The 19,354-nt window shown below is 46.5% G+C and overlaps 1 protein-coding gene across 1 annotated transcript; it reads left to right on the forward strand.

The window, feature by feature from the left end:
- The first annotated feature begins 2,246 nt into the window (after positions 1 to 2,246).
- Positions 2,247 to 15,176, forward strand: Gsdmc (gasdermin C). Its single transcript, XM_048358637.1, has 9 exons — positions 2,247 to 2,460; positions 4,448 to 4,631; positions 6,619 to 6,784; positions 8,593 to 8,698; positions 10,474 to 10,599; positions 12,681 to 12,820; positions 13,155 to 13,284; positions 13,760 to 13,833; positions 14,898 to 15,176. The coding sequence occupies exons 1-9, from the start codon at positions 2,247 to 2,249 to the stop codon at positions 15,174 to 15,176; spliced, it is 1,419 nt and encodes a 472-aa protein (XP_048214594.1).
- The last annotated feature ends 4,178 nt before the right edge of the window (positions 15,177 to 19,354 follow it).

Genomic DNA, 19,354 nt, shown 5'->3' on the forward strand with positions numbered 1-19,354 from the left:
CATCTAGATTATAGTGTGTATTGTAAGTAATCAAGAGAGGTGCATAGGTTATATGTAAATACTATGACATTATATAAGAGATTTTACTATCTGAAGATTTGTATGATGGTAAAAACACTTAATATTACACTTACTCTCAAAATAAAATTTAAAATGTGTAAGAATGAATTGTTAGTTACAAGTCTGAAGCAGTGCAACAAATCTCTAAATTTATTTGTATAACTAAAACTGTAAGCCTGCTGGGCACCAGTGGCTCATGCCTGTAATCCTAGCTACTCAGGAGGCTGAGATCTGAGGATTTCGGTTCAAAGCCAGCCAGAGCAGAAAAGTCCGTGAGACTCTTGTCTCCAATTAACCACCAGAAAACCCTAAGTGGCCCTGTGCCTCACGTGGCAGAGTGCTGGACTTGAGCTGACGAGTTTAGGGACAAAAATAAATAAGTGAGTAGCACCTAAATTATTCCTGATTGCAGATGACATGCTACATACAGAAAAAGTATGGGCTTTTTATTTTTCAGTACTGATGGGTGAACTCGGGACACAGACATGCTGAACGTGGCTTTACCACCCGAGCCGCGAACCCGGCCGCGCGGCCTCTAGTTTGACGAAACACTTCAAACTAGCATCTGAATTCAGTCAAATTCCATGACAGGAAATGAATAGGTAAAAAGAAAATATATTTCTGTGTAGTAGTAACAACCCTTCCAATAAAGGAATTAGGAAAACAATAGCATCAAAAACAATAAGATACTTAAGAAAAACGTAAATAAGATAGTAAAAGACATGAACTCTCAAAACTAAATAAATCGATGGGAGAAAAACAAAGTTGTTCCCCTCCCCCCCAAAAAAAAACCCACACACTAAATGGAAAGACACTTTATGTGCATGAAATTAAGTTTTTAAGTATTGTTGGGGGAGAATAAAGGAAGGGTGACATTGATCAAGAAGCATCGTAGCCATCATCTGACATATGTACTTGCAGCACCTTTGTAAACACTACTTGATCATTTAAATTAAAATAAAATGAAAAATTCTGATGCCCGGATCTTTTATTCATGTTTATTTCTTGATTTATGCAGCTGTGACTTCTAGTAACGTATGTGAAGAAATATTTGTGTGCACAAAACTCTTTTTAAACTCTTGAACAAATGCTGGAAGTGCAGTTGCCCAAGTACCTGGCAAGCACACACTTGGATTTCTAACAGATCATCAGGCTGTCTTTCAAAGCGAGTCTGACATCTTGTACTCCCACCAACATTCCCACTGGCATTTGATGTTTTCTGTGTTTGGGATGTGGGCTATTCTAAAAGGTATGATCAGGGTCTTATCTTTTGTTTTAAATTTCAATACCTAATATAGGATGTGGAGGATGTTATTTGTTGGAATTGTGTTAGAGAACTTTCTGGTGCCTTGCTGAGTATGACAGTCCAGAAGGTCACCTTGTCACGTTACCCATTTTGTAGATGCTGCCTTCAACATAGGGATCTCACCACTTCTCATCACTTTGAACACGACAACCTGGATAACTCTGTAATCATCTCCTACCTGAGTTACTGCAAGGGCATCGGGACTGGACTGTCTAGCTCTCCCCTACCTGACTTTCTACAGTCTATTGTCAACGCCGGCGTGCTGCCCAAAGATGCACCGGACGGGCTCGCCCAGGACCTGCACTAACCTGCCCTCCGTGCCTGCCAACGGCCTCTGAGGTCCTTCTTACTTACTTAGTCATGCTTCGGAATCTTTAAACTTGCTGATGCCTCTTCCTGGAGTCATTTTCTCCGCAGAGTCCCCTAGTTTATATTTACCTTTTCCAAGTGTTTGTTCCAATCCCACTTCTCAGTAAGGTCTTTTCTGAAAACTTTGTGAACTTGCAAACACCCTCACCACCTCTACCACTACCCGTGTCCCCTGAACATAGACCCGACCTTCCCTCTAGTCTGTCAACGAGTGTGAGAATCGAGCCTTTCTCCTTCTTGTCATGTAGAGAATTCCGAGGTTTCCGATGAGGTCTTAGCCATCTCTATTCTAACTGTAAGGAGCAATAACTTTTACAGCCATGCTTCCGTCGGGATCCCTGAGGTTCTCTGGGACATCAAAATCGAAAGAGATCAGAGCAAGTGGCAGTTCTAAGTTAAGACCTGATTATCTTACAGGTAGATTCTTCCCTTTATGAACAGCATCAGAGGTCGGTGACGACTTTCTCTTCTCAACTCAACTTTGAACTTTCTTCTTTCCCCTCCCAGCAACATGCCCTCCCTCTTTGAGTATGTGAGTAATAAAATGGTCAAAAAGCTGGGAGGCGAAGACCTGAAGCCTGTCCAGTGCTTGTTGGATGCCAACAAATTCCGCCCGCTGAACATCGTGCGGAAGAACTCTCAGTCGAGGTTTTGGGAGCGGCCCGATGATAGCCCAATGGAATACTCCCTCGTGGACATCCTGAAGGCAGGCACTCCAGTACCAGGTATTGTCTGCCAGTCCTGGGCAAAGGATTCGAGGTGTTGAGCATCCAGCCTTAATAGAATTAGTTCAGCACCTAAGAATTGTGCAGACACTTAGAAGGGAAGATCTCACTTTGCTTAGATGCAAGAGACAGGGAATGAACACTATTTGAGAGTCTATTAATTTTCTGGATGTATGTATTTATTTGGTCATAGAATAATTACAGGATCCTCTCGAGGTAGAGATCCCATCTGTATTTTACACACGAGAATTGAAATTTATAAAAATAACTCATTTAAAGTTACATAGTTAGGATCTGATAGAACTAGAGTAATAGGCCAGACCTATTTGACAATCCAAATCCCCAAGTGTTCTGCCCCAGTGAGCTGCCTTCTGGGGGTGGATTCCACACCTATCAAAATGACTCAACGGGTTTCCTGGATATTGTGCAAGCAATGTCACCATTTCTTAGGGTTAAGAAAACACATGCAAGTATCTAAGCATTTGCTTTCTGCAATAATTTACTTTTTTAAATAATATTTCCTTTTTAAAAAAAATTGTCAAACAGATGTACAGAGAGGTTAGAGTTTCATATGTTAGGTATTGGATACATTTCTTGTACTGTTTGTTACCTCCTCCCTCATTCCCCCCTCCCCCTCCCCCTTTCCCTTCCCCCCATGAGTTGTTCAGCTCATTTACACCAAACAGTTTTGCAAGTATTGCTTTTGTAGTCGTTTGTCTTTTTTACCCTGTGTCTCTCAATTTTGGTATTCCCTTTCAGTTTCCTAGTTCTAATACCAGTATACATGGTTTCCAATGTACTCAGATAAGATACAGAGATAGTTCTTGTTGTTCTTGTTCTTCTGCTTTTTGTTGTTCTTGTTCTTCTGCTTCTTGCTGTTCTTGTTGTTGTTCTTCTTTTTCTTCATTTCTTCTTGTTCTTGTTCTTGTTTCTCCTCCTCCTCCTTTTCCTACTCCTCCGTCTAGTACAGTTTATTTTATTTTTATTTTTGCCAGTCCTGGGCCTTGGACTCAGGGCCTGAGCACTGTCCCTGGCTTCTTTTTGCTCAAGGCTAGCACTCCGCCACTTGAGCCACAGCACCACTTCAGGCCATTTTCTGTATATGTGGTGCTGGGGAATTGAACCCAGGGCTTCATGTATAGAGGCAAGCTCTCTTGCCACTAGGCCATATCCCCAGCCCCTGCAATAATTTACTCTTTGATCATTAATTGGTTAGCTCCCCACCTCCCCCTTCCCCAAACCAAAAACAATTTTAGCAAAGCAGAACAACATAGAACAAAATAAAAGGGAAGGCAGAATATCACTTGATAGGCAGAAAATTGGAGCTAACTCCAGTTAGCTTCCTTTTTCTTTCCACTATTTGAAAGGTTTTATTTAGTAAAGAGAAAGTAAAGGACACTCAAGAGCGTGAACAGCAAGAACTGGATGCCAGCTGTCTAGGGCCTGCTCAGGGACAGGCTGTTTAGTAATGGCCTCCCTCCCTCCCCCCAAACCTGCTGTTTTATCCTCCTCGTTGGCAATTTGTGGACTGATTATATTTGATTAAAATAAGCCAGACCCTTCCCTGGGCAGTGGCTTGTAAGAGAGATGGCCTGGGTTATGGCATGACCCAAGACCCTCCCCTGGGTAGTACAGTTTGGAGGGGGAAAGTTAGCCTAAACTTGTTCTCTACTGTTTTCTTTCATTTCCCCCCTCCGAGCTTTCTCCCTGGCTGCTGCTTTTGGGGCACGGGGGGCTTTGGCCTCTGTGCTGGCTACTTCCTGCTTCAGCCAAAGACAGCTACCAGAGGAGACTCGGGGGAATGGAGGGACTTTTAAGCAGTTGTAGTGATGTCTGTCCCGAGGTCCTCCATGATTTGTTTTATGTCTGAGAGATTTAGGTAAGCAGAACAGTTAGGATGGAATCAGTCTTGCTTTCCCCCATGTCTCACGTGCACAGTGACACAGTGGATTCATGGTTCACTCCCTGTCACCCTTTCTTTCCCCAGAAACCGTCATGGAAGGACCCTTTCTCTTCAGTGACCCAACGGTCCAGAAGTGGAAGGCTGGCATAGACGTTGATGCTGGCCTAGAACTAGGTGTGTCAGGGGAGGCTGCTCACACCCACGAATCCACTCTTGAGTTTCAGGCCATTAGGATCCCATTCAGAAACCTGGAAATCCTTCAAAACAGGTGAGGCCACAGGAGGGGAAAAGGTAGGGTGTTGGAGCCCAAGAGGTACTCTTGTAGACAAAAAGGATACATTCCAGATTTTCCACTGGGCTTCAGACAAAAGCAGTGACATCCTCCCTGTTGTCTGGAACTCAAAGAAGCATGCCTCCTTAGCATGAGGACACAAATCCAATACCCAGGAATACAAAGTCAAAATAAAAACTCAAGTTACATAATTCCAACCGTGGAGGGCAAGGGTGGGCATTCCCTTTCCATAAAGGAGGAATAGGAAAATAGCAAAGAAGCAGACCAAATCGAGCTCAAAATCCAGGATGGCGATCATGAAATCTTGTAGCTCGCTGTGCAGCATCCTGGGCACATTTTGGTGTCATGTGACCTTCGAAGGGCTTGAGAATCCTCACCCCATGGCTTTGCTGGCCACAGCCCACAAGGCTCTCTGGTGCTCACTCCACTGATTGATTGATTATAGCCTTCCTTGGGTGATAGTTTTCTCACTTCTGGCATCTCCAACTTCTTTGGGTCTCAGTTGCCTCTTGGTTTTACTCTCACAGCATCTTGTGTGCCCTGTCAAGTTTTGTGTGCAGGGTAGCCAATCCCCCATGCCCTCATGTTCTTCTGGACTTCATTGGTGTTTATTGATTTATTGTGATATCCCCATTTTCTTCTTTATTCCTTCCTTCCTTCCTTTCATTCTTTCTTTTCCTCCCTCCCTCATTCCCTTCTTCCTCTCTCCTTCCCTTCTTCCCTTCTCCCTCCCTCCCTCCCTTCTTTCCTTTCTTTTCCCTTCCTTTCTTCTTTCCTTCCTTCCTTCCCTTCCTTCCTTCCTTTCTTCCTTTTCCTCTCTCCCTCCTTTCCTTCTTCCCTCTCTCCTTCCCTTCTTCCTCCCCTCCCTCCCTTCTTTTCTTTTTTCTTTTTCTTTTTTTTTTGGCCAGTCCTGGGCCTTGGACTCAGGGCCTGAGCACTGAGCACTTCTTCCCGCTCAAGGCTAGCACTCTGCCACTTGAGCCACAGCGCCGCTTCTGGCCGTTTTCTGTATATGTGGTGCTGGGGAATCGAACCTAGGGCCTCGTGTATCCGAGGCAGGCACTCTTGCCACTAGGCTATATCCCCAGCCCCACTTTTCTTTTTTCTTTTCCCCCTCTCTATCTTTCCATCTTTCCTCCTCTCCTCCCTCTTCTCCCTATTTCCCTCTCTTTCTACCTCCCTTCCTCCCTTGCTTCCTTGCTGATACTAGTGTTATCAGGGTTTGCACTCTCAGCCTTTGAGCTTGCTTGGCTTGGTTGTTTGTCAGGTACACTACTGTTTGAATCATGCCTCTAGTCTTCTTTGTAGCAGGTTATTTTGCAGATTGATCTTTCAACTTTTCTCCTCAGCGTTGGTTTCAAACTACAATGCTTTGAATTTCTCCTCTCTTGAGAAGAGTTAGAATTACAGGTGTGAGCCACATTCCACTCTAATTAACTCAATTTTTGTCTCTGGATGTGTTCAGACTTTGAAAATAGGACCTTGTAAGGCGTGTTCTCAGCTCTTGGTACGTATTTGTAATCATTTGTCTGAGGCATCCAAAGGCTTGGAACCTATAAATTATCCCTCAATCAAATTAATGGAAATTAACAAAAATACAGATATCCTAAACATCATGCTATATTACTCTCACACCTGTAACACAATTTCCATCCTGCATATCAGAGAATATGTTCTTTCCCTTAAGCACCTTAGTTTGTCATCTAGTATCTTCCTACCTCTGAGGCCTCACTCCCTAAAGTCTAAAGGCACTGCACCCCTTCTGATTCTCTTTCACTTTCTATTTGGTCTGAGAGCTGGACTCAATCTCAGTAACTGACACTTTCACTCACTGGCTAGAGCCCTACCAACTGAACCATGCCTCCAACCCCCTCTTCTGTTCTTGAACAGAAAGGAAGCACAGAGTATTTGGAAAATGCCTTACTCTCCAATTCTAACATTTCCTTTTCCTTTTCCTCCTCAGAAAGCTGAGGGATCCAGAGCCGTCATTTTTGAAGGCCTGCCGGCGGAGAGGGGACAACCTGTATGTAGTGACAGAGACTGTCGAACTGATCAACAAGACTGTGCTGCGAGATGCAGATCGTTATAATACTCTGGGGAAACTGTCCATTCGCTGGAACACTGTCAAGGTATGGATGAGGACACCAAGCAAACAGCCAACCCAGCCATCCCCTTCTCATTTCCCAGGCCTCTGTGGACCTAATCAGGATGTGATTTTCGGGGACAGAGGGGTGGGTCATTATTTTGTACTTCTCACGTTTATCTTGACTGTACTCCAACATCCTCACTCAGACTGTTTTAACATATGGAATTATTTAGTATTTATAAAATTAGACTTATATTTAATTATTTGGTATTATATTCCATTTTGGGTAAACAATAGATTTGCAGACTGTACAGGGGGAGGATTCGGTACTATACCTGTCCAGTTTTATGCCTATGAGAAACAAGGAGACACTTTCACCAAACCTCAGCAGTTAAAGTAACCGAAATTCTATGATCATCTGATAAGAAAATTGTCTTTCTCTTAGAAGTACTGGGATTTGAACTCAGTCCTGTGATTTCTGAGTGCATGCTCTATCACTTGAGCCATGCCCCAATCTTATTTACAATCTCTATGTTTTGGATAGGGTAATGCATTTTTACCCAGGCTGGTCTAGACCATGGTTCTTCTATTTACATTTCCTTGCCGGCAGAATGGCAGGTGAGCACCAAAGTGTCCAGAATTTTGTTGGTTGAAAGGAGGTCTTGTGCTAACCTTAAACTACAATCTCTAGCTCCCATCCTCCTAAGTAGCCAGGATTACAGGTGTGTGCCGCTGCCCATGGTACAGTTCTTAAAGAGTGAAATATACACACTTTCAAGCATGTGTCATTTACATATTTCACTCACCATAACAAAAGTATAGTTTTTAATTAACATAAAATTCATGTGTCAAGTATAAACTCTGATCAAATATAGACTAGGGACATGCACAATTAGTGCCCTTACACAGAGTATGAAGAAACTAAAGAAAGAACCTGGGTATGTGTTAACTTTGCCAAGGAAAGTGAATTATTCCTAGAAGAGATTCAGGTCATTTGATTCCAAGTCTATTAGGTCAATGTAGATAGGCCAGTCATATCAGATAATATGTGAATTCTCAGAACACTTACCTTGAAAAGAAATTGTACATATTTTTAAGCAGGAAAAACAAAGACATTCCAAGGAATTCTAGCTTACATTTCTGTGTCCAGTCAAAATGTTAATGAAATGCTAGAATGAAAATGAAGATGTCTTTAAGTATACATTGTCTTAAATCATGTGTCCTCCATATTGTCTAGATAGAGTGATGACAAGACAGAATGGGGACAGGGTCCTGTTGAGTGATAAAAGCCACACCCGGATTGAGTGAGGAACAGGAAAATCCCTTGACGGTAAACAAAGAAGAGCAATGGAAACAGACATTCCAATTTGAGTATTTCAGGAAGACAGAGGAGGAGAAGGGAGGGGTGAGGAAAGAGGAGGAAAATGAAATCCTCAGTGCTAAAAGGAGAAAGCAATTCATACACTTAACTTGAAAAATCAACACTACGCGATAGGGCTTCAATGGTGGGTAATGGCCTAGTATTCATGATGCCTGGGACGTGAACTCCAGAACTGAAAAAAAAGAAAAAGAACCCTCAAAACCAAGTGAACATATGATCGCAACAACAATCTTAATACAGTAGGAGAAAATGCAGTAACTGGACATCAGATTGGGGGTGGGGGCAATGGAGACTGCTAGTGCTTTTTCATGGAGCTTTCTAGAAAGATAGATTTGACTTTAAAAGTATAGACTTTTAAAAATTAAAAGTTACAGCCCTCTCTGTATACCACCTTTAAAATAACAATTAAACATTTAAGAATTTGTAATGGTGTTATCGGCCAAATCTGGAGATGTGTGTTCTCTTCCCAGGTTCAGGTTCAGGGTGAGAGTCATAAGGAGACAGAAACCAAACTGACCATCCCAGGCAGCACCGTGATGGCGTATAAGAAGAAGCAGCTGGTGGTCACAGACAGAAGCTGCGGGGTGTGTGTGTGTGTGTGTGTGTGTGTGTGTGTGTGTGTGTGTGTGTGTGTGTGCGCTGATCCTAGGGTTTGAACGCTTGGTCTGGGCAGTATCCTTGGCTTTCTTTTCTGTTTTGTTTAAAGCTAGCACTCGTCCACTTGAGCTACAGCTCCACTTTCAGCTTTGCCTTGGCGGTTGATAGGAAATGAAGTGTTTCACAGACTTTTCTGCCTGCCTTCGCTTCCGCGCAGATTCTCAGATCTCAGCCTCCTCAGCTGCCAGGGTCACGGGCGTGAGCCACCAGCCACGGCACAGGATTTTATCCGCCTTTCTTCCTTCCTTGTTGATTTCAATGCGCACGCGTGTGTACTGCCCCCCGGCCCCCCCACACCTTGGGTGTCACTCTTCCACCAAGGTGTGACATGAGCGCTCAGAGTCCTGGGCGTCTCCCCAGCTAGAGAGCAGCCGTGTCAGCAGAGGCCGAGGGGGTGCCCGGTACCCCTCCCCTCCCTCCATGCAGTACCTTCACTGTGCACTGTGGTTGAGGGAGGTCAGAGAGTCGCTGACAGGGGCAGAAGGAAGTGGGACTTCCCAGTCGGGCTCAGTTAGGGGACTCAGTGGACTCTGGCTTCTAGAGATAGACAATGTCAAGCAGTTCTCTGTGGAGGCCAAGGAGTGGGAGCAGGAAAGGCAGGGAGAGGCCAGCCGACGGTGCTTGGACATGCTGGCAATTTTAAAAGTCTTGGTGAACAACCAAGTACGTCTGGGCTGGGAATATGGCCTAGTGGTAGAGTGCTCATCTTGTATACATGAAGCCCTGGGTTCGATTCCCCAGTACCACATATATAGAAAAGGCCGAAAGTGGCTCAAGTGGCAGAGTGCTAGCCTTGAGCAAAAAGGAAGCCAGGGACAGTGCTCAGGCCCCGAGTTCAAGCCCCAGGACTGGCAAAACTAAACCAAACCAAAAACCAAGTACACCTGCTGACAGGAGACTCCTAGAATATGGTGTGGCATTCAGAGAGAATTAAGGCCCTGGTCACGGGTGGCTGAATCCAGAGGAATTCTCCTCAGGGTCACTTTGCGATGTCTAGGTGTGAGTGAGAGGAGAGGAAGTGAGGACACGGTGGAAAGACCCTTGGGGGAGTATGGCTGAGAGGGGACAGCGGGCGAGAGGCAGCCGTGGCTGGAGAGGGCCCCCAGTGAGGGGGGATCTAGGCCAGGGAGGGAGCGTGGTGAATGGAAGAGGACACTTCAGCTCCATTTCTCACACGAGCTCCGTGTTACATAGGAGAGTGCCGACACCCTAAGTCTGGCTGGAGTTACTGGCCGTTGCTATGGCAAAGTAGTGAACAGCTGTCCATGTTATTTCCCTTTCTGATTTGTTATGAGGGTTCATTCTGTTCTGTGAGGTCAAAGGGTTCACTTCCAACAGGACTGAGCTGTTAAGCAGCGACACCTACCTGCCCTCTAGTGCTCAGCACGTGAGTTGCAGGCACTGCTTTGAAATGAGCATCCTTTCCAACAATCATAAAACTATTTTGCCTTCTTGTAGGCTCTTGTCACCTGTCACAAGCTTAAGCCTTCTTGTTAGGCAAAGTTTCAGACTTCAGCACAGTTCTATACATGAACTCTGAAAGCTCCCGAGATTGCATGGTTGGGTGTGATGGGTTCCCAAACTTGGGAGTGTGTGTGTGTGTGTGTGTGTGTGTGTGTGTGTGTGTGTTATGGTGGGAACTCCTCCAGCAGGCAGAACTGTAGCTCTCCTAATGGCACTGCGTTTCCTTCCAGCCATTGATCTCATCTCTGGTGATGCCAAGCAGAAAACCTTTCAAGATGAGAAGTTCAAGCATCAGAAGTTGACATTGCGCATAGTTCCTTTTGGGATGCCTCAACTTCACAGTGCAAAATTATCCCGTGGGTCCCCTGAAACAGAACCACTGTCTGATGACTTTGAACCAGCCTCAGACTTTTCTTCTGCAGATATTGAGATACGGCCCACAGACCCTTGGATAGACCGTGTTGTTGTCGTGGTGGTGGTGGTAGTGGTGGTGATGGTGGTGGTATATGGTCAATTATTTCTGGAGATGTCTCTTGATTGGAGTAGTAGTACAAGGTAAAAAAAAAATAAGGGGAAGAAGAGAAAAGGAGAAAAGTGAGAAGGAAAGAGGTGGGACTGGGGAGGGGAGGGAAGAATGGTTTCTGGTGAATGAACATTTCTTTCTCCTTCCATCTGGGCTCCTCCTGGGAGTTGAGTGAGTGATTTGGAGTTCTGAAAGTAGAACTAGACTCCTCCGTCAGCCACTTTACACACCCCAAACTCACCTGATTGCCTTTGCCAAAGTCTTTGGGGTCTGGTTTCTGTGCAAAGGATGGGGGTTGCTAAAGAAGGAGGTCAGGGGAAGAAGAGGCAGAGTCTGGAGAAACCACGTCTCTCTCTAAGACTCAGTTGGGCAATGTCTTTTCTTTCCTAGGCTTGGAGATAAATTCCATCCGCCCAACAGGTGAGTGTCGGGGTTTGCTGACACAAGGGTGGGAATCCATTCACATACACATCCAATGAGCAGGTGGACTGACAGGCTCGGCTGCCCCCGTCCTCTCCTTGGCTCTGGGTCCTCTGGGAAGGGATGGGAGGAGATGCAGGGATGAAGGGGATGGGAGCATGAAGAGGGAGGAGACAGAGCAGGACGGATCTCTCTAACGTGTCTCAGAAGCAAATGTGAAGATACGGAAAGATGGTTGTGGTTCTCTTTCTGGAACAATCAAGGAACCTTTTTGGCTAGGTGAGTGTTTATGAAGTGGGAATGCAGGGCTTCTGGTGGGAAACTGAAGGCCAGGTGAAGGTCAGGTATCCAGGACGGAGGTTTCTGTGCAACTCTGAACGCGAAAATCTTCTTCCGTATTTCCACTCTGCACTCATTCGTGCATTTAGTGAGGACTTAGGGAGGGGCAGCAGGTGTTCTGGCACTGGAGATAGGACAGACAGAGAGATGCCCACCTCTTTGGGGTCCATGGTGGTCGCCCCTCGCTCCCAGCTGATCACATTAGGCCGCTTGGGAGAACCAGGGAGCCTTCCTCTCTAACAACCGCTGCTCAGGTTCATTCTTCCTAGAGATACCGGTGCAGATCTATGACAATAGAGATGATGCTTGTGAGCCAAGTGCCTTACAAACACACACTCACTTATCCTCTCACGAAACCCATTTAGCAGGGGTAGAAATGGATTCGACGTAATTTTTCTTTAGAATAGATTCTAGAGCCCAATGCTAGATTTCCCCCATTCCTATCCTATGCCAGAGATGACCCCTCGGTCATTTTTTCTCCCACTTGCCATGACCCGCTTAAAGGTCTCTATCTCTGCTCCCCGCATACTGTCTTCTCTCAGGGCAGGGATGGCTGTCTTCCCAGGGTGGGGGCAGGCAAGATCAAGTGTCCTACCGTTAGTGCACTCGCCCTCTATCAAACGAGATAGGAGGGCTGGGCTTATGGTGATGGGGGAGGGGCTTAGCCTCTCAAAGACATTCTTTTTTTTTTTTGTGAGTCCTGGGCTTGAACTCAGGGCCTGAGCACTGTCCCTGGCTTCTTTTTGCTCAAGGCTAGCACTCTGCCCCTTGAGCCACAGTGCCACTTCTGGCCGTTTTCTATATATGTGGTGCTGGGGAATCGAACCCAGGGCTTCATGTATATGAGGCAAGCACTCTTGCCACTAGGCCATATTCCCAGCCTGAAAATGTTTATTTATTTATTTATTTATTTTTGCCAGTCCTGGGCCTTGTACTCCGGGCCTGAGCACTTTCCCTGCCTTCTTTTTGCTGAAGGCTAGCACTCTGCCACTTGAGCCACAGTGCCACTTCTGGCCATTTTCTATATATGTGGTGCTTGGGAATGGAACCCAGGGCTTCACATATACGGGACAAGCACTCTTGCCACTAGGCCATATTCCCAGCCCCTCTCAAAGACATTCTCATGGGAGAATTGTCTCCACTTCCTGGTGGCAGACTTCCAGCTCCTACAACAGGAAGTTTCAGAGAAAGCGTTGGCACTGGCCTGGCTCACCAAGGACATTCAAGGTGTCATCTTCCACAATGTCTTGTCCCTGCTCGGGGACAGAGGGGCTCTGAAGGATCTGACGGACATGGTGAGGACCCCGCAGCTGCCTAGGGCTGATGGTGTTCTAAGGGGTGCTTAGGGGATGAGCTGTCCAAGGTGCGTGGGGGTGCGGAGGGAGGACCCTAATGCTAGGGGAGAGGAAGAATCGTCAGAGACTGGGGATGGTGGTCTGGAGCACAATCATGAAGGGCTGGCAGTGCCCCACCCCACCCCCACTTTCTGAGGCTGTTTGGAATTCCTGGGGGAGGGAGAGAGTCTTCAGTCTACCCATTGGCTATCACCGACAGACACATGGGAATTCATTCCAGGAGCCTGATGATGGCATTACTGTCCTTACTAACAAAAACATCTGTTTCCGGTAGCTGGAATTGGATACCGGGGGTCATTTGGATGGCCCCGGAGGAGTTATCCTAGAGGTGCTTCAACAGAACTCAGGACCTTTCTTGGAGACCCCACAGCAGCTCATTGTCTACCTTCTGCAAGCCCTAATGGGTAAGAGCGTTTCCAGGGAAGCCAGGGAGAGACCTCAGCTGGTTCTTACAGCTCCTGTCAGAAATGCATTAGATGCCCCTTCTCCAAAGTCCTCCTCCTCCTCCTCCTCCTCCTCCTCCTCCTCCTCCTCCTCCTCCTCCTCCTCCTCCTCCTCTTCCTCCTCCTCCTCCTCCCTCCCCCCCATCCTCTCCTAAGTCAGGAGGGGTCAGTGTGATGACTCCATGTGAAGCCTGGAAAGTGGGCGTCCATTGATCCTACAGCACACCCTGGAGGCAGAGGACTGCGGCCTCCCCCCTGCCTAGACACGGACAGAGAGCCTGCCAGGCGGGTAGCTTGGCTTTCAAGCCCACGGGAACTTATTCCCTTACCTGAGAGCTCTCCTTTCCATGGCTCTCAAAGTTCAGGGCCAGAGAAGACAACCAGGCCGCTCAATGGTTCTCCTTTCCCACATCCCCCCCCCCCCCCCCGCCCCCAGTGCTGAGTGACACCCAACTCCATCTGCTGGCCCAGTCTGTGGAGAAGAGGATTCTACTGCAGCAGTGGGAGCTGGTGAGAAATCCCCATCAGTCTAGGGGAGGGCAGGGAGCCAGGGACTGAATAAAGGAGATGATGTGGGCTTCCACTGGGAAGGAGGGAGGGAGGGAGGGAGGGAGGGAGGATCCCCTGGTGGCCAATGGGAGGGAGATCGATGATCCCCTGGTGGCCAATGGGAAATCCCAGCAGCATCCTCTTGGTGAGCAGCCTGTTAAGAACGAGCCCATGTCAGAGCACCTCTGTTTTCTTGGCCACGCTTGCAGGAGGCCCAAACAGGTGAAATAGCTGTATAGGAACACAGGTCTTTGGGAGCTAGGGGTTATGAGGAATACACACACGCACACATACACACACACGACTATATTACATATATTATGTATATTACATATAACATAATATGTATATAACATATATATTTTATTTTACAGTATGTATTTTATATATTATACATAAAATATATAAAATATTACATGTTTATAATAGAAAATGTATACTATAGACTATATGTAATATAGTGTATTATATATAGTAGAATATATATAATATATGGAATATATATTATATAGAATTCTACATATACACAATTATATTCTCTATATATTATATATATTTTATACATCTATACATGTATATTATTATATAGATTCTACATATAATCTATTCTACATATATTCTATATTGTATTATTTATTTGTATATTTTTAATATAGATTATATGTAGAGTATATATATTCCGCTCTCATTACTAAGTTACCATTTGCAGATTGATCGACCTATGAGTCTATCATCGATCTTTTTCTGTCTAGCTCTATAAACACGTTACTGATGTGCACAGACATGCGTGTGTCCATATGTAGATGGATAGCCAAGTGCTGCTGTTGTACAAGTTAGCTTTATGATTACCGTTCTGTGGATGAGGTTCCAGTGATAGTTGGAACCAATGTAATTTGATCACACCAAAGCTTGGCCGTAAAGCTCTTGGCTCCTTCCATTTTCCCATGTGGGCTCTGACTAGTGGGACAGGCTTCTTTCCCGCCCATTAAGGGCTGGTCTGTACAATCCCATACTTCTTCTTCCAGGTGAGGAGCATCTTAGAGCCAAACTTCAAATATCCCTGGTGCATTCCCTTCACGCTCCAAGCGGAGCATCTTGCACAACTCCAGGCCGAGGGTGTGGCCATCACCTATGGCCTGCTAGAGGGGTGTGGCCTGAGGATGGAGCAGAAGAGCCCCAATTCAACCTGGGTCCTGGAGGCCAAGGAACCCCTGTCTGCCCTCTATGGGACACTGTCATTGCTGCAGCAACTGGTGGAGGCCCAACCCTTCTCCAAGAGAGAGTCAGTCCAGGCTGAGAACTAGGCCTGCCGTGGATGGGTGGGCCCAGTCCACGCTGCGTCCCGAGTGATCGGAGGAGATGGTGCCCTGCCATTTAGAGAAGAGTGTTCCAGAGTGAAGGGGAATGCTCTCTACTTTCATATATCTATCCAAACTCCTCAGAATAGTATGCTAAAGAGGGAGACTTTTGACACCGTGCGACTCTTAACTTCAAAATAATATGAACATTGAAAATAAAATTTTGAGGGTTTTGTTTTGTGGGGGGAGGGGGGGATGGGGTTTAAAGCAAAGTGATGTTAGTTACTTCCTTGGAAATAGGAATTGGGGACCGGGTGTGGTGACACATGCCTGTAATCTCAACTACTAGGTGTGAGTCAGACTGCCTACATCTCAGATTAGTTAAAGAGAGCAGAAGCCGACTCCATCTTCACTAAGATCTCCCTCACCCCTGAGCTTCAGGGTTGAGAGATGTGTGCTCGGAATCCAGGGCAGGTCCCCTTGGCTGTGATAGGATTGTGTCAATTGCTTGACCCCCTGCGTTGTGGGATGTTCAAGGTTAACAATAGTAAACCTGTGTCCTTCCAGGAAGGATAGGTCTAATTGCCTCCGCTCCCATGAGCCCCCCATGAGTAAGGACAATAGCCGAGGCTTAACAATTCCACTCACATCTGCTTGCCTTGTGAGGGGACTCTGCAAACACTTGTTTACCAAACGCCAGAGATACGTGCCAATTCAGACCACAATGATAGGTTAGTTCAAACAGATACCATGTGGCAGGTTGTAACTCCATTGGCCACCTGCGTGTGGCCAGGCTTGACCAGGTAGTACTTGGATTTATAAACCTCAACTTGAGGACTGCTCGGGGTCACGGAGTCTGCACTGTGTCCCTGGCAGGTCAGCCTGCTTTTCACTGTGCTTTGTCCCTGGTTTTCTACCAGTATGTAAATTCTCCAATGTGGGAATTTGGTCTCCTGTTTGTTGTACCCTGAACTCAGAGCAGCACCTGGAGAATATTTACATAAGCTCCTTGCTGAATAAACAAATAAAAGTTTTCAGACATGCGGGTGCAATGAGGTAATTAACTCAGAACCAGTTTCTCTGATAGACAAAGGTGTGAAAACCAAGGAAAAGTTCCTAAAAGCAATAGGGCTGTCTATTTCACTGTCTTAGAGTTTATTCTTAGCTTCTATAACTCCATTTTGGTGACTCCATGCTAGAGGGATGTACCTCCACCCGTGAAACTAGTTCCTTGTAGTTTGACATTTAAATATATATGTAGCCCTTGTTCCTCTCTGTATCTAGGTAGCAACTATAAGAATGGATTATAAAAATGATCATAGTAATAGATTGTAGAAATAACCATAGTAGTAGTTATAGAAATGCCATGGCGACTGTCAGGTTAGTCCACTTATGATTGAGTCCTGTGTTGTTTTAACCCCCTCATGATTGCTTGTTTGATATTAGGGGAACATGGTAACAATTGTTAAAGTAAAGTTGATATTAGGTCAGCATGACTGCAAAATTCTGCTTCTATAAACGGCTTGCTTAACCCATTTGTGACTTGCTCTGCCCCCCTGCATCTGTGCTACATGACCACCTGCTCTAGAATGCATAGCTTCTACCTTTAAAAACCCAGCCCCGCGGTGGATCATGGCTGTTCTTTACCATCCCAATGGTGGAGAGCAGACACTTTGCACAGCTAAATAAAGACTCCTAGCCCTATTGACTGAGTGCTGGTGATTTGATTGTCATGAGTTCGAGTCCTCGGTGGCCAGGATACAACAAAAGGCTCCCACTGTCTCCTGTGTCCCAACCTTGGTCCCTGGCTTTGAGGATGCCGTGAATATTGTGATAAACAGACAGCAAAGGATCATAAAGTTTGTATAGTTAGTAAGCAGCAAGGCTTCTATGTCAAATTACTGTAAATTGGGAGGCCTCAAGCAGAGATTCACCCACCCCATCTCTGGAGGTGCTCTGCCACTTGAGTCACACCCCCATTCCAGCTTTGTGCTGACTATTTTTGATGGGAATCTGCTTTATTCTCATACTTCAATATTGCTCCCAGGACTTGGGCAACTGACTACCCTCCCCCCAGGGGATCTTTCCTGAGATTCCCCAGCCCACTCTCTAGCCAGGAGTCTTAAACGTGATAGCCACCCCCCACCCCCCACCCCGCCCCACCCCCAAGCAGACCACACCTGGCCAATCCATTAACCTTCACAATAGGCTCCCAGAACCAGGCCATGGCAAGCCATTTCCATGAACTCTCCCTGGGCTCTCAAGGCACATCCCAGAATTCTTTGCCACTCTCCAGCTACCTTCCACCCCATCCCCACCCGGGGCCCTACTTAAGCCCCACCATGCCCATCTCCAGTTGGCCTCCTGTCTCCTGGCTCCCTTCAGGTTACCGGGGTAGCCCTCTTCAACTTTCCATCGAAGTTGATCTGGTCTATTGAGTTCGCTTTCTGCTCTTTCTTTATTCTAATACTCTTGTGACTCAGTTTTCTGACTTTTTAAAAATAATTATTTATTGTCAAAGTGATGAACCAGAGGGGTTACAGTTTCATATGTTGAAGAGCCAGACTGAAGCCATTTTGAAGTCAGGCTCCATTCTGTACTATGGCTGACTTTAGGCTCACATAAATTCCAGGAAATGACTAAGCTAGCCTAAGATAAACAGGTCCTGTGAGCACCCCCAGACCACCAATTACCCCACCTAGCAGAACAGCTTATCAGGACCCAACCGGTTTGGAAACTCCCTGCTAACTCTAACCACCCTGGAATGTCCCTAGCCCCGAGCCAATCAGATTTGTACCCGTACCCAATCTTGCTTAAACACCTGGTTGCTGTAATTTTGTGGTTTTTGCCTTTATAAGCCCTGTAAAATTTCAGCTAGGGCCTTCCTCCTAACCTCTGCTGCGTCAAGAGTGTAGGACGAGGTCCAAGCTGCAGCCCGCCTGATTAAAGCCTTTTGCATTTCGGAACATCTGGCTCTCAGTGGTTTTCTTGGTGGTTGTCTCACAACTTGGGCATTACAGTTGGGGGCTCATCCGGGATACCACAAAGACCCCCAAGATCCCAGACCCCTAAGGTAAGAAACAGTGCTGTTCATTTTGTGTGTCTGTGTCTGTGTGTCCTGTATTTTCGTTTTCTGTTTTGGCCAGCCGCCTGAACCTGAATCTGGGTAGTGAGGGACCAGCCTTAGCGGACGCGCTTGTATGGCAGTCCTGGAGAACTTGGGGGACGCCTCAGGCCCTCCAAAGGAGGCTCAGGGAGCTTCCCACTACCAACCTGAAGTGACTGACCAGGAAGGCCTTTTGACAGGCGCCCGCCCAGTCTGCTTGGTATTCGGGATTGTCTGGCTCACTCCTACACAGGAACAGGAGAGAAACAGTCTCGAGGCCATGTGGTCTGCCTCTTTACAGGGGCAGGAGAGACATGACCCACTCTGTAAGCTGCAGCTATCTGCAAAATTTGTCTGTAGGTGTTGTCAGTTCTTTGTGCCTTTGATTATCTTTGTGTGTTTCTATATTGCGCTGCGCCTGACTGACAGACGGACAATGGGGAACATCCCTTCCACTCCCCTGGACTTGACTTTAGCCCACTAGAAGGACCCCCCAAGTCCTCCATAGTCTCTTTGCAGGAAGATCGTGGAGAAGAAAATCCCCCAGTGTTCCAGGGAGGCTCCGAGGAGGCTGAAATCTTTCCTCTGTACCCCCGCTTGCCGGCGCCAGCAGCCCAGGACACAGACGCATCAGCCCCAAGTCCTGACCTGCAGCCACCGACAGGGGTGGACGCGCGGCCAGCCCAAGCCACCCACAGGCAGCGGGGAGTGACCTCACCGCGCAGCGCTGTCGTCTGTGTTGTTTGTGATCTGACAGTCTCTTCGCTGTCGTTTCTGTGTCATTTGTGATTCTGACAGTCTCTTTTGTGTCAAACCTGCATAACCTGTTTTGTTATCTTGTCCTGTGTTTGTTGGTGCCATCAGTTTATAAATTAGTAGATTGTTTATGGCATATTTAGTTCCTTTATGTGTTTTGCATGTGGTCTGTGTGTGTGTCTAATCTCCTCCACACTGGCGGCAGAAATTCCTCCTAGGCACGGGGACTGAACTGAGAACGTGGCAAACAGAAGACTTCCAGGAGTGACTCCTTCTCTTTCTCTTTATGTCCCCAGTGGAATTTTCCTCCCTTCCTTTTCTT

Source organism: Perognathus longimembris, chromosome 12, assembly GCF_023159225.1.
Source record: "Perognathus longimembris pacificus isolate PPM17 chromosome 12, ASM2315922v1, whole genome shotgun sequence".
Taxonomy (NCBI): domain Eukaryota; kingdom Metazoa; phylum Chordata; class Mammalia; order Rodentia; family Heteromyidae; genus Perognathus; species Perognathus longimembris.

What these genes read in the sequence shown, in the direction of transcription:
- Gsdmc (XM_048358637.1), top strand. Translation starts at nt 2,247, where the DNA reads ATGCCCTCCCTCTTTGAGTATGTGAGTAATAAAATGGTCAAAAAGCTG. An exon ending in GGCAGGCACTCCAGTACCAG is followed by an intron (nt 2,461 to 4,447) that starts GTATTGTCTGCC and finishes TTCTTTCCCCAG; the next exon opens with AAACCGTCATGGAAGGACCC. An exon ending in TCACAGTGCAAAATTATCCC is followed by an intron (nt 10,600 to 12,680) that starts GTGGGTCCCCTG and finishes TCCTGGTGGCAG; the next exon opens with ACTTCCAGCTCCTACAACAG.